General features: G+C 46.5%; 2 protein-coding genes and 1 non-coding gene across 5 annotated transcripts; 2 read left to right on the forward strand and 1 right to left on the reverse strand.

The window, feature by feature from the left end:
* Nucleotides 1–1,658: 1,658 nt before the first annotated feature.
* Nucleotides 1,659–6,913, reverse strand: IMP4 (IMP U3 small nucleolar ribonucleoprotein 4). 3 transcript variants are annotated; one of them, XM_026492927.4, is made up of 9 exons: nt 6,767–6,912; nt 6,516–6,624; nt 4,761–4,844; nt 3,931–4,040; nt 3,720–3,852; nt 3,478–3,632; nt 3,302–3,396; nt 3,109–3,182; nt 1,659–3,025 (listed from the first exon to the last, which is right to left on the reverse strand). In XM_026492927.4, the coding sequence occupies exons 1-9, from the start codon at nt 6,767–6,769 to the stop codon at nt 2,913–2,915; spliced, it is 876 nt and encodes a 291-aa protein (XP_026348712.1). In that variant the 5' UTR covers nt 6,770–6,912; the 3' UTR covers nt 1,659–2,912. The 3 variants fall into 3 exon arrangements, with proteins under 3 accessions (XP_026348712.1, XP_044237611.1, XP_044237612.1); XM_044381676.3 differs by having other exon boundaries at nt 3,302–3,632; nt 6,767–6,913; XM_044381677.3 differs by lacking the exons at nt 4,761–4,844; nt 6,516–6,624; nt 6,767–6,912 and adding an exon at nt 4,558–4,745 and having other exon boundaries at nt 3,302–3,632.
* Nucleotides 6,914–7,114: 201 nt separating this feature from the next.
* CCDC115 (coiled-coil domain containing 115) lies at nt 7,115–12,339 on the forward strand. The gene is made up of 5 exons (XM_026492928.4): nt 7,115–7,679; nt 7,759–7,862; nt 7,950–8,032; nt 9,467–9,598; nt 11,386–12,339. The coding sequence occupies exons 1-5, from the start codon at nt 7,506–7,508 to the stop codon at nt 11,496–11,498; spliced, it is 606 nt and encodes a 201-aa protein (XP_026348713.2). The 5' UTR covers nt 7,115–7,505; the 3' UTR covers nt 11,499–12,339.
* Nucleotides 12,340–13,424: 1,085 nt separating this feature from the next.
* Nucleotides 13,425–13,496, forward strand: TRNAE-UUC (transfer RNA glutamic acid (anticodon UUC)). The gene has a single exon. It is a non-coding gene; the product is annotated as a tRNA-Glu (tRNA).
* The last annotated feature ends 220 nt before the right edge of the window (nt 13,497–13,716 follow it).

Here is a 13,716-nt window from a genome sequence, read left to right on the forward strand (position 1 = left end):
TAAAGGAGGTTCCCTTTTATTTTCACACCTCAACCTTTTTACTTGAAGATTTTTAATAACTTAAAGATATGAAAAATGCTTTAATAACAACAGGAGGCATTTGTAATTATCTTCCTTTTAATCCTTTACTGTGAAAAACTTAAAACATATATCAAAGTAGAAAGAATACTGTAACAAACCCTGTCTGCATCACCTAAATGTGACAATTAGTATTTTGCTTCAGCTTTTTCCCCCTCTGCTGAGGCATTCAAGCAAGTATCAGGCTGATATTTCACCCCTAAATACTTCATTGTCTAAAAACTAAGAACATTTTCTAAAGGAACTCCAATGTTATGTTGTTACCCAATAAGATTACCAGTAATTCCTTTAAAACTTCTATAACTTTTATTTTGAAATGTCATGTTTACATAAAAGTTGCAAAAACAGGGCACAGATCTCTCATGCCCTTAACCTGGATACGCCACATGTTAATATTTCTGAATATTGAGGACACTAGAATATGAACATCAGTTGCAGACATGACACAGGGCTTTTCCTGACCACAAAGTCCCTCTACTCTCTCTGGGCCACTGCTCTCTGGCCAGAGGACATGCTCCAAATGGTACACACCAAAGCCCGCGCCCACATCTGTCACCTCTCTTGTCCTTCACATTTCAAAACCATACAAGAACTGATTTCTTCCTAAAAAAGTCAAATAAAAGATGCATAAATATCCCTTTAAGCACTGTACCACGCCTCAAATCCAAGGCTCCCTGTGGGTCCTCAGGATATTACCTGTGCGATACACAAGGCACTACAGTGGACATGTCCCACTCCTTTCTTGCTTTAATTACTGTTATTTTATAAACTCACTTTACAAACTCCCCTGCTATAACATCCAGGCAAAGTTGTGCCTAAGATGTCCCCAGCAGCATCACAGTGACCACTTCAGACCCTAGGATGGTGACTCAAGAAGAACATTTTAAATGCTAAGAAACTCTACCAAACTGCCATCTGAAAAGCCTTTACCCACAGGTTCTTCCACCAGCACAATATGAGGGGTCCTCTCTCCTCCAGTATCACTTAACACTAGATACCATTCACATCCAATGGGTAAACACAGCTGATGAGCAAAACGTGGACCCAATTGTCTTTCATAAAGCCCTCCACTACTGGTGAGCCTAAGTGTTTTGGCTTCTCTGAGGAACTTGAAAGAATTACACTCAAAGGCTTCTTTAGCAGTGGAAGTCACAATGAAGTGAATAAATAGTTTGCATCTTACTTTCTGCCTGTCCCTGGCTGAGAGCTGGCCCCCAGCACAAAGACCTGCTCTAAGACTTCTGTGCTGTTATTAAAAAGTAAACCACCAGTGAGTAAGGGCCTGCTCTAGGCTTGGTGAAACAGTGAGTGCGGACCCCCAGGCCTCATGGTGCTCCCCTGGGAGGATGCTCAGTTAGCAGGGGGGCATCATCCTCATGCCTGTGATGTCTGCAAGAGGTATGGGGGACACAGTAAACAGGAAGGGTAGGAGCCCCACAGCTACTGAAGGTGAGGAATGAGGACATGTAGTCGGATGAATGGTGGCCCCAACAGATATGTCCACAGCCTAATTCCTGGAGCCCATGATCTTATTTGGAAAAAAAAAGTCTTTGCAGACGTGATTAAGTTCAGAATCTGTATTTTTTTTTTTTAAAGATTTTATTTATTTATTTGATAGAGAGCCAGCGAGAGAGGGAACACAAGCAGGGGGAGTGGGAGAGGAAGAAGCAGGCTCCCAGTAAGGAGCCTGATGTGGGGCTTGATCCCATAACGCCGGGATCACACCATCAGCCGAAGGCAGAGGCTTAACGACTGAGCCACCCAGGCGCCTCGTAAGTTCAGAATCTTTAAATGAAGAGGTCATCCTTGATTGTCTGATGCACTATAAATCTAATGACAAGTGTCCTTATAAGAGACACACAGAGGAAACTTGACTGTAGAGGAAGACCATGTGAAGACAAAGACCGCAACAATGCACCTACATGCCAAAGAATGCTGAGGACTGTCAGTAGCCACCAGAAGCTGGAAGAGGCAAGTAATGGAGGAGGGGTTGGGAGTGGAGCCAACACCTTGATCCGACTTCTGGCCTCCAGAATTGAGAGAATAAATCTGTTGTTTTAAGCCACCCAGTTTGTGGCAGTTTGTTTCGGCAGTCCCAGAAAACTAATCTAAACATCATGCTACTTCTACTTTGTATGTATTTTGGAATTCCTATAACTTGCATAAAAATTTTAGTGGTATATCTTTGATTTGTGAGCCGAGGTTATGGCAAGGTGAGAAAGGCTCGGGAAGGCCCTGGATTCACATGACTGGGGCCAGAAGTCACAGACATCCCATGAAGTCCCATTGCCTACTCTCCCTCAAGACTCCTCTCACTAGGCCACTGTTGCTCCTGGAACACTTATGAGCATGTCCACCTCAGGGTCTTTACATCGGTCATCCAGGTGGTCCCTGCCACCTGTAGCATTCAGGGCACCTGCAGAGGTCTTCCCCACTCTCCATCCCCCTGCCTGCCTTATTTTATAGGCCTGGCCCAAGATCTGTGCAAAACCAGTGTCCTTGGGTACATACCAGTCCCAGTCTGAGATGGGCTCTCACAGGGCCCCCGACTCCCAAGTGACAACAACACCAAATCTCCCAAACCCATCCTATGGCTAAGGGGCAAACCAGCAGGTTGGACCTGCCTTGTCCTAGACAAAATGTCAACAGCAGACCTGAGAATGTCCCTGAGCTGTCAGCTCCCCACCTAAGACCCAATGGAAACTGTCCCTCACGTTCGGCCTGACAGTGGGCTTGTCCTGACCACACAGAGGCAAATGGGTGGTGTGGCACATAGACTTTATTCTGACTCCTCCCCAAGTCCCGGGTCCATGTCCACGTCCTGACGAGTGGGTTCACTCAGCACTCAGAAAGACCCTCTTGCGTGCGGTGTTGGTGTATGGGTGCCAGCGCCACTCCACATCGGCTGTGGCCTCCTGTTCCAGTGTGCCCAGGCGGATCATGTACACTGGGGGGTGGACATGGGTACATGGTCACCTACACTGCCAGCACCCCACCACCACCACAAGTGGAATAAAGCCCCAAACTCACACTTCAGTTCAAAACGAGGCCCAACCTCAGTCAGCTCCACACTGCGGTGGTTGGTCTTCTTATACACATGGTGCCTGGGGCAAGGGGAGGCAGGGCAGGGGTGAGGGAAGACTGGGAGCAGATGTGCGTCAATAACAAACACAGTGGGTCACAAAGATCAGGACTCCATTCTGACGCCAGCCCATGGACCTACCGGAAGGAGATATAGTCATCTTGGTTCGCGAAAGTGATGACCCGGTGGCTGTCATCTTTGGGCACAGGGAACAGGTAACGGAGTATGTCAGAGACCTGCGTCAGAGGAAGGAGAGCGGCAGATGCCCAGCCTGGAACTCCCTGCCCCCAGCCCTCACCCTGTGGACCCACACTCACCCGCTTGCCTAGTCGGGAGGAGAAGCCATGCATGATGAGGTGAGGTTTGGCCTCGGACACAGTGCCCAGGTCAGGGATGTCATGCCGCATGACCACATTGCACAGTGTGAAGTAAGCAGTGGGGCCGAAGGGCAGGTGGCTGACAATGAGCCCCACTGGTGGGGCCAGGTGGGCCGTCAGAGACCTAATCTGCTCTCAGACGACCACCCCAGCAGACAGCCTGTTCCCACCCACAGTCTTACCAGGTGTGCCTCGATGCTCGTGGACAACCAGCAGGTCAGTGACACCATTGGCTTTGCAGGCTCGCACCAGTGCCCCTACCTCATGCCGGCCACGGTTCATGCGTTGGGCGCCTGGGAACACCAACTTCAGCTCCTGTACATGAACGCACTTCAGTTGGGACTGGGGCCACCAGTGCCTTAGCATCTCCCACTCACTTCCCACTACTGGTACCTTTGCAAACATCTTGAGGCGGGAACTGGGGTCTCTGGAGGTAGTGATCATGACCTTAGGATCCTCAACCCCTGCCCATCGATATTCATCATCCATGTGGTTGGTCACACCTGTCAGAGCATAAGGGGCAAGAAGGTGACATTGTCTTGGGAAATAAAATGCTACCTTGAGGGTGGCTGAATCTGTCTAGAGCAGCACTGTCTGACAACACCTTTGATGATGAAAATAAAATGCTCCACACCTGCTCTGAGCAAGAGGGTGGCTCCCCAGCCACATTGGCTATAAACACAAGTATGACTGAGAAACTAAATTTTTAAATTTGATTTAATTTTAGTTCATTTTAACTATATTCATCACACAGGGTTAATGGCTACCATCTAAGCACAAGTCCAGATTCTGCTAAGGCCAAAAGTAACAGACTCCTTTCCTCATAACAAAAATGTACAATGTTTGTGATATCTTTACTATTTGTTGAATAATACAATGAATAAAACATATGGGTGTTAATGAAGTGCTGGGAGCTGGGGACATGGCAGTGAACAAAATGGACACTGTCTTGCTTCAGAAGAGTTCATATTCTAGTAAGGGGGACAATTAACAGACAAAACAGAGTAAGTGGGATAATACCGTATGTGTTATATAAACGAAATTGGGAGCACCAACAAAGAGCTCTCCTGAGGTGCCATCTGTGCAGAGTCATGAGGGCATCTGGGAGACAGTTTCCCAAGGAGATGCTGCACATCCTTTCCTTGAAGGTTTCTGCATAATGACATGGAAACCAGCAGGCTCAACGGCAGGGGGAGAAGCTGGCCTGTGTCAGGAAAGTTTACCTTCACCGCCGGCATCATCAAACTCCAGGGAACCCTGCAAGGCCAGAGCCTCCCTGCGTAACTCAGTGGGAATCAGGAGGTTCTCTGCAGGGAGAAAACAGACAGGCTGAGTAAGACACATGCATGGAACCCTCAGTTTATACAACACCGTGGCTTACAAAAACTGTACAGACTTGATTAAAAAGTATCCTTTTTACTCTTTTCTGTGTAGAAAGGTGATACACGACTTTTTTGGCAGGGGGAAGAGGGAGACTACTTTTGTCTACATGCCAACCTGTTAACAATGGTTACAGGAGATTTCATTTTCTATGGTTCCTGAGTCTCACGGTTTGAGGGCTTTCTAAAATACTTAGTTGTAAATATATAGTTTTTGTAATGAGAAAAAAATTAACAAACTAATTTTTAAAAGAACAAATACAGAGTGCTCTTTCTGTATGAAGGTGGACCAGAAACCCTGAAACCCTCTGACAATAAAACTGCTAAACCTGATGCTTTGGGTCAGAACTTTCCTCTACGAACTAAAGCTAGACTTGGTAAAAAAAAAAAAAAAAGGGGGGGGGGCTGGGCTGTGGGCAAGCCCAATTTGGAGTACAGAGCTCAATATGAACATGCCCTTGGAACCACATGTCTTTCCAATATGCCCTGGAGAAATTCTTGCACATGGAAGAGAAGGTTCATAGCAGCAATGCTATTCCTAACTGTCCCAGACTAAAAAATAAGGTCAACACCAAGCACAGGGAAATGAGAGCCCCCACTACACTCAATAGATCTTAGAAACAATATTGAATGAAAACTTAAAGCTGGGAAAGAATATATACAACCCAAATAACTACATTTAAAACTAAAATCAACCCATGTGATTTAGGGATACAAACAAGTATGATATAAGTACCAAGAAAAGCAAGGAAATGGCTTATTTTTAAACAGTATCCTGTATTGTGGTTATCTGAGTTGGGGAAAATATTCCTGAATTTCAATACATTGAGCGTTTTTTATTTCTAATGTGGGCAGGTAGGTCATACTAGAGTAACATAACACTTAATGTAAATATATAGACACATACCACATGCACTTTATATGTCTAAAACAGAAAATCAAAGTGAATTTAAAATAATCAGAGGTAGTAAGCTGCAGTACCACCCAGATAGGAAACAAAGTTCTACCCACACAAGAACCAAGAAAATAGGGATACAATGGAAATTCAGGCATTTAACACTCTTCATCAGTATGACAAATAAAAAGTCGAAAAAATATTGCAAAGTTAGATCCTAATTCACAACTCGAATAAAATTAAATTCTCTACGGTTTAACACTTTTAAAATGCAACGGAATCACAATAGCGCCAAAGGGCAGTAAGATATTCTTGCACTGAAGAAGGTACCAAAAAGAAAAACAATGGGCGGAGGTGCGGGAGGGAGAATATCTACCTATATAGGACAACGTAAAAATTTAAAATTTGAGAAGAACTAAACACCCTGTAAATAAAATAGGCAAACTGTAAAATCTAGATACCGCAGCATATATGACAAGATATGAAATTTATAGCATCACGGAAGGGGCATTTGCAAACCCAAAAGGCAAGGAAAAGGGCAAATAAATACTTGAAAGGATGCTCAGTCACACAAACACTAAGAAATGCTAATTAAACGAGTTTTATACCATTTGGTCTTTTATTCCGTTGGATTCTAAAATGCAAGCCAATGGTCTTTATAATGACAAGTTTAAAGTCCCCCGGGGCGGCGGAGACGTGCCTACCTTCCAGGGCGCGCCGAACCTTCTCCTTCTTCTCCTGGGCGGCTCGCTGCGACTCCTCGCGGGCCTTGCGGTACAGGTACTCGCGGCGAAGGCGGGCCTCACGACGCAGCTAGGGAACAACGGGTCCGATCAGCCTCTTTCTCGCCATGCACAACCGGGCCCCGGGGGCCACCAGCCCCAAGCCCAGGAATCATCCCCAGCCCTGCGCGAGCCCCCAACATCAAAAACCGGAGCTCAAACATCCCTCCTACCATCCTGAGCGCGGCTTCCACGTGGGCCCAGGATAATGCCGGGGGCAGTATAAGCAACGCCACCCTCGATTCTGCCCTCAACCAAGAAGGTCGCTAGCGCCTTCGCTACATCCTGCTACTGTCGGGAGTGCCCAATGTTAAGATGGCGGAGGGTGGGGAGGGAGTCGCAAGGCGATTGGCCAATCTGGACGCGCATGCTTACTGGAACAGCCAATAGGCTGGCGTCAAAACGTTGTCGCGTCGCCAAGGATCGCCCTTACTAAAGATGTCCGTGCGTGGCTTCATTACTTATCACTGCTGCGCAGGATGACCAAGTTTAAGATGATGAACGGCTAGAGCAATCATATTTGGCGGTTCGAAATGATCCAGCAACTGTAAAAGCAGCACAATGGTTGACTGGAGCCTCGCCTACCGGCTCCTGGAATTAATCTCCTTAAAATGGCTGCCATACATATGTCTCTTCCATCACCAGATAGTTGTATCGCTCTATTAAAATGCGGTCTCTTATCGCTTCTCGCCTCTTGGCCAAGATCAAGTGTAAAATGCGGCCTCTTCCAAAAGCGACTCGGAAACACCCGCAGCTCTAGCCGACTGTTCCGTTGGCTTACACGCTTCAGAGAACCCAGCTAGTCAATTTCGTACCGCTGCTTCTAAGAGCGCTGGCTTCAGAAATGTTGGGCAATTCGGCCCACGGCTGGGAACGCCCCTTGAAAGTGAGCCAATTGGTTGTCATGCCGGTATGCCGATCGGCGATTGGGCGACCTGTGAGGAGGCTAGTTCCAGACCTCAGTGCGGTGGGCCCATGGCTGCGCGGGACCTACGGACGCAGGTGGACTCGCTCCTTCTGCAACTGCTGCGGGACCTGGAAGAATTGGAGGCGAAGCGGGCGGCACTGAACGCCCGGGTGGAGGAGGTGGGATCTTGGAGAGGGAGGGAGGGTTGGGCGGGCGTGCGGAGGTAAACTGAGTTTCACCACTCTCCTCTTACCCCAGGGCTGGCTCTCGCTCTCCAAAGCTCGCTATGCCATGGGTGCCAAGTCTGTAGGTCCTCTGCAGTATGCCTCCCGCATGGAGCCTCAGGTCTGCGTCTACACTAGGTGAGGAGCCGTGCATGTTGAAAGAGGTGGGCGGGCAGGGTCCAGGCTGGGGCCTCCAAATGTCGATCCTACCTTCTCCTTCTTCAGCGAGGCCCAGGACGGACTCCAGAAGTTCTGGGTGATGAGAGCCAGCGTCCAGACTCCAGAAGATGTGGGACCCCGTGAGGCAGGTGAGTCCCTCTTTCTTCCCGCCAGGGCGTCCTCCCTATGTCGAAAACAAAATGTACAGGGTAATTGAGGAGATGATTTTATTAAAGGTGTTGCGATAGAGAGCGGCCCAGATTGGAGGATCACAATGTCTCAGCAGGCTGTTTTTTTTGCTTTATTTATTTTTAATAATAATTTTTTAAATTATGTTATGTTAGTCACCATACAGTACATCCTTAGTTTTCGGTGTAGTGTTCCATGATTCATTATTTGCGTATAACACCCAGGGTTCCATGCAATATGTGCCCTCCTTAATACCCATCACTGGGCTATCCCAATCCCCCACCCCCTCCCCTCCGAAGCCCTCAGTTTGTTTCCCAGAGTCCATAGTCTCTCATGGTTCATTCCCCCTTCTGATTAGCCTCCCCTTCATTCTTCCCTTCCTTCTCCTACTGATCTCCCTGCTATTATGTTCCATAAATGAGTGAAACCATATGATAATTGTCTTTCTCTGCTTCACTTATTTCACTCAGCATAATCTCCTCCATGTTGCTGCAAATGTTGGGTAATCGTTCTTTTTGATGGCTGAGTAATATTACATTGTATATATGGACCACATCTTCTTAATCCAGTCATCTGTTGAAGGGCATCTCGGCTCCTTCCACGATTTAGCTATTGTGGACAATGCTGCTATGAACATTGGGGTGCACATAGCCCTTCTCTTCACTATGTCTGTATCTTTGGGGTAAACACCCAGCAGTGCAATTGCTGGATCATAGGGTAGCTCTATTTTTAACTTTTTAAGGGACCTCCACACTGTTTTCCAGAGTGGCTGTACCAACTTGCATTCCCACCAACAATATAAGAAGGATCCCCTTTCTCCACATCCTCTCCAACATTTGTTGTTTCCTGCCTTGTCAATTTTTGCCATTCTAACTGACGTAAGGTGGTATCTCAATGTTTTTTTGCTTTAGACTTCTGTAGGGAGAAATAGACAAGTTATAGGCGAGATCCTTTACAGTTGGGATAGTTTTGCAGTCGGGGGAAGTTTCAGTCAGTTGAACAGAAAATGTTTATATATCTGACTGGTTTCAGAGGGACAAACTTCTAATCTCGAATCATTTATGAGACAAATAGGGAGTTGGAGGGTCTGTCTGGCCTTTCAGCATATTCAGGCAAAATGGGAAAAGTCAGTGTGTGGCTCTGTCATAGGTAAACAAGGGTGTCATCTGCTGATCTTACGAGAGTCATGAGAAAGAGTGGTCAGGGCATCTCATCTAAATCACAAAGGGTTGTTCTTTGTGGTAAGCTGTTTTCTGGAACATAAATGGTTGGAGGGGTTTTTTCCAGCCTTCGGTGTGTGTCAGGATCGTGAGCTCAGATCAAGTTCAACATTGTCACAGAGACGACAAGGGACAGGTAATGAGACCCCCAACCTCCAGTCTGTCTTTCTCCAGCTTTGCGCAGGCGCAAGGGTCACACCAGAACCCCAGAGCTGGAGTCCTCCCCAGCCCCCCGGGACCCTCTGAACTGGTTTGGAATCCTGGTTCCTCACAGTCTGCGTCATGCCCAAACCAGCTTCCGGGAGGGTAAGTAGACCCTCTGTCTACAGGGAGAACTTGAGTACTAAGGCCATGACTGGCTGGGGTTAATCTGCAAAGGGTTTTCCAGATCTTCTCCATAGCAGGCTTTTGTTGCACACCTGCTTTTTTCAAAAAACCATTTACTGGCTGTTGACAGTGTTCCAGACTCATGCTAGGTGCTGGAGATACAGCAGGAAACAAAAGAGAGAAACACCCCTCATAGAATGTTTATTCTATTGAGGAGAGAATGAAAACATGCAAATAAATAAGTAGGCCCTAAAAAAAACACCAGGTAGTAAGAATTGTTATGGAAAAATAAGATGGGGTATGGTGAATGGAGTGGGACAGGAGTGGGTGGGCGGAGCTATTTTATGAAGGGTGGTCTGGGAAAGGCCTCTCTGAAAAGATGGAGAGAACTTTGTAGTTGATCTGGGGGATCAGTTGTGTAGGCAGAGGGACCAGCCAGGGCAAAAGCTTTGAGGTGAGATCATGTTTAGGGTGAGGAGGCCAAATGGGTTGGAGTGGAGTTTATGCATCAGGGAGTGCCAGGAGCTGAGGTCAGAGGGGGCTGGGCCTAGGTGATTTGAGGTATAGGCCCTGATGAGGACTTTGGTAGTAATGGGTGACTCTGAAGAGAGGGAGGTGCAGTTGGACCCACAGAGTGATAGAAAGACTGCAGGTGCTGGGTGGGAACAGACAAGAGCAGACGGAGGAAGCAGGTGCTAGAGAGCAGCCAGGCTTGATATGTAGGTGGAGGCAGTGAAGGAGAGGGTAAGTAATGGGAACCGGCATGTTTTGAGAGTAGAAGCCACAAGATCTACTGACAGATCAATTTCAGAGTAAGGGAAGGAGAGGAATGAAGGATGAGCCCACAGATTCCAGAAGGAACACCTGGGAGAATGAAGCTGCCCTCACCTGGTGTGAGAGAGCTTCAGCCAAGGGTAAGTCAGGAGTTGGGTGAGAGTGTGTTCCTAGTGCTTGTGGTGGTGACTGCTCGGGTGTCTGGGCACATGTCTCTGAGTTTGAAGAGACCTGGGCTTGAAAGAGAGATTTGGGAGCCCACCACATAACACTGGTGTTTAAATTCCCAAGTTGCCGACACAGACACAGCATTTAAGCTGAGATCAGCAGAGGGCCTCAGAATGTGGACAGAAGGTGGGAGGAGGAAGGGGAGAAACCACTCGAGGAGACTGAGAAGTAGCGGTGAGGCAGGAGCAACAACCAGAGGGTGAGAGATCCCAGAAGCCAAGAGGAGAAAGTACTTCCTGGAGGGAGGTGAGCAGATATGTGGCCAGTTCTGCTGTCTGGCAGGTAAGCTGAAGACTGGACTGGCGTGTGGACAGAGCATGGGGGGATCCAGAAGACTGTTAAACAGAAGCATCAGGAAAAAGCCAGCAAGGTGTGGATCCAGAATGTGGAACACCCTCGGGGGCAGAGAAAACAGAAAGAGGGCGAGAACAGTGAAGGACTATTATAACGAAGGAAAGAAGGAAAGAAATGAGGGCATACAACAGTGTTATGATCTATGAATTTTTAGTCCCTGGTGGGTAATATAAGGGAGTAAAGGAAGTTTGTTGAAGAGGTGACATTTTAGTAAAGATTTGAAGGAGGTGAGGGTGTGGGTCTAGTGAGGTTCTGAAGCAGCCAATGCAAGGCTCTTCCTGGAATATTTTAGGAATAGTGTGGAGGCCAGAAAGTTCTGGGGCCTTTCCAGTCCCTGGGGATGTTCGGAGCCCCCTGAGTCATGTGTCACATCGAGGATACCATGGTGACAATCTTATCTCTTCCTCTAGGCCTGCAGCTGGCTGCGGACATGGCCAGCCTTCAGATTCGCATTGACTGGGGTCGAAGCCAACTCCGGGGGCTCCAGGAGAAACTCAAGCAGCTGGAGCCTGAGTCTGCCTGACTTGTGACCAGAGGCAGGGCAGTGAGCACAGCTGTTCTTTGGTGTGGCTGCCTTATCTCAGGGCTTCTTCCTTCACAGATTGCCCCTGCCCCTATTCCCACCCCAACTAATCCCTACTCCTTAAAATTTCTCTGGCTTGCATGTTTCTAGCTTTGTTAGGTGTGAAAGTTTGAAGAGGCAAACTGAATAATGTTGAAAGTCACTACTGTGAAACCACTTCTAACCTTGTATTCTCCTGGGACACATTCATGTGGGGGCAAAGCAGGGGCAAAGCTGTTAGGTTAGTTCATAAATAGCCAGAACAGCTTCATGAATATATCAGCTGTGGTTTCTTTACAGGATGAAATACTGCACAGTTAGTGGCAGGGAAGGACAACAAATAGGTGCTTCAGTTTCACTAGATTCTCAAAACTGATTTTGATGTAGAAAAAAAAACAAACATGGCTAACAAATCAGGACAGTATGATTCCACGTCAATAAAAAACATGAACACCTAAGTAGATCGGTAGTCCTTGGCAGGTTTTAAGCCAGAAAGTAAAAAAGATCTTAGATTTTCAAGGGAACTCTAGGAACTCTTCCTTTATCTTTATAGGAGTGAGACCTTATAATATTTGAAAGACCAAATGTATTTCCTGTGATGGGATCTTTGTCCTTGCTTCATTTTCCTCCTGGTTATTGGTATTTTTAGCAGTTTCTAGGAGGTAATCTTTGTGCTTGGGGAAAATTAATCTTTTATTCATAATATGAAATATAAATATTTTCCCATTTCTCTTGTAACTTTGCTTATGGTGTTTTTTTTTAAACCTTCATTGTAAAATAAAACACATTAAACTGCTCAAAATAATTGAATAGTTTAATAACTAAGGTGAAAGCTATAGTAACCATCGCCAGCTCTACTATTTTTTTTAAGTTTTAGTTAATTTTCTTAATTGATTTAAGAATTGAATTTATCAATCAGCTATTTTATCATTTCTGGATTTGGGGTTGTAAACGATATGATAAAGGAATTCTGCATTATTTTCCTTAAGAACTTCTGTGGTTTCAGTTGAGGTATGGGGTGAATCCTGCATCCAGCTGTGTTTTCTACCATAGGTCTACATGCTGTATGTTGAGCCACTGATTTGAGGTGCCACCTTACTTACTTTTGCATAATCCCAATGTTATACCCATACTGTATTTTGGAGCTTCCGTTGTTTCCTTGATTTTACTGTCAGTTAATATACAGGTACCACACTGTTGTAATACTTTAACTGCAGTAGGTCATATTTGTGGTTGGATATGGGGGGATTGTTTTTTTGTTTTGTTTTTGCCACATTGAGCTTGAGTTGTCAGTGAAAAACCTAATGGAAGCGTTCAAAAGGAAACTAGAGAAAAAAGGTACATCCCTTCCCACACAGGTCGAATTTCAGAACAAAATCCTGCTAGGAAGTGTCAACCAGTGGGCTTTTGAAGCCAAAGTAAGTAAAAACAATACGGTTTTGTTTTTCACAGAAAAGATATTCATGTGGAACTCCGTGCCGGTTGGGGTCCTTTATTTTAGATGTCAGTTGATGTCGAAGGTCAAGCAATAGCCTTCACTTTACTGTTTGAAGGTCGGCTTTGGGTATGTCCCCGTGCCCGGGAGGGTCAGCAAATAGGGACTGAGAAAACCACAAACGCTCTGCAACCTTCCCCGTCTCTACACTTTTGGGAGATTTCTGGGAGCAGAAGTTCTCGCCCTCTAGAGAGGCCCGGATGTTCCAGCGCAGGGCCCGTTGCGGGGGCGGGGGGGGGGGGGCGGCGGCCTGAAGCTGGGACTCGCGCAGCCGCAGTCAGAATTTCCGGGGGCGGAGCAAACCCGATGAGTATGAAGTAATTGCGTTGAGGGGCAGACGGCAAGCTGAGGTAAGTGATGTGTACAGACACGAGGGAAGCGTTTTCAGTTCTTCCCATATGGTCTAGCGGTTAGGATTCCTGGTTTTCACCCAGGCGGCCCGGGTTCGACTCCCGGTATGGGAAGGGTGTTGAGTTTTTCGTTTCTACTTATATTTTCGCCACTAGAATGCCTCAGGTCAAATTGGGCATTTCTTTCCATTTAACCCCGGAGAAATTGGGGCCCGGGGAGCCCTGGGACCTATCATTCTGTATTTTCATCACATCATTAAATTGTTTTCTCTATAAAATACCATACGCATTATAGATGTGAATACCACTATATTTAAATATTGAATAATATTTA

This window comes from Ursus arctos, unplaced genomic scaffold (genome assembly GCF_023065955.2).
Source record: "Ursus arctos isolate Adak ecotype North America unplaced genomic scaffold, UrsArc2.0 scaffold_10, whole genome shotgun sequence".
In the NCBI taxonomy this organism is placed as follows: domain Eukaryota; kingdom Metazoa; phylum Chordata; class Mammalia; order Carnivora; family Ursidae; genus Ursus; species Ursus arctos.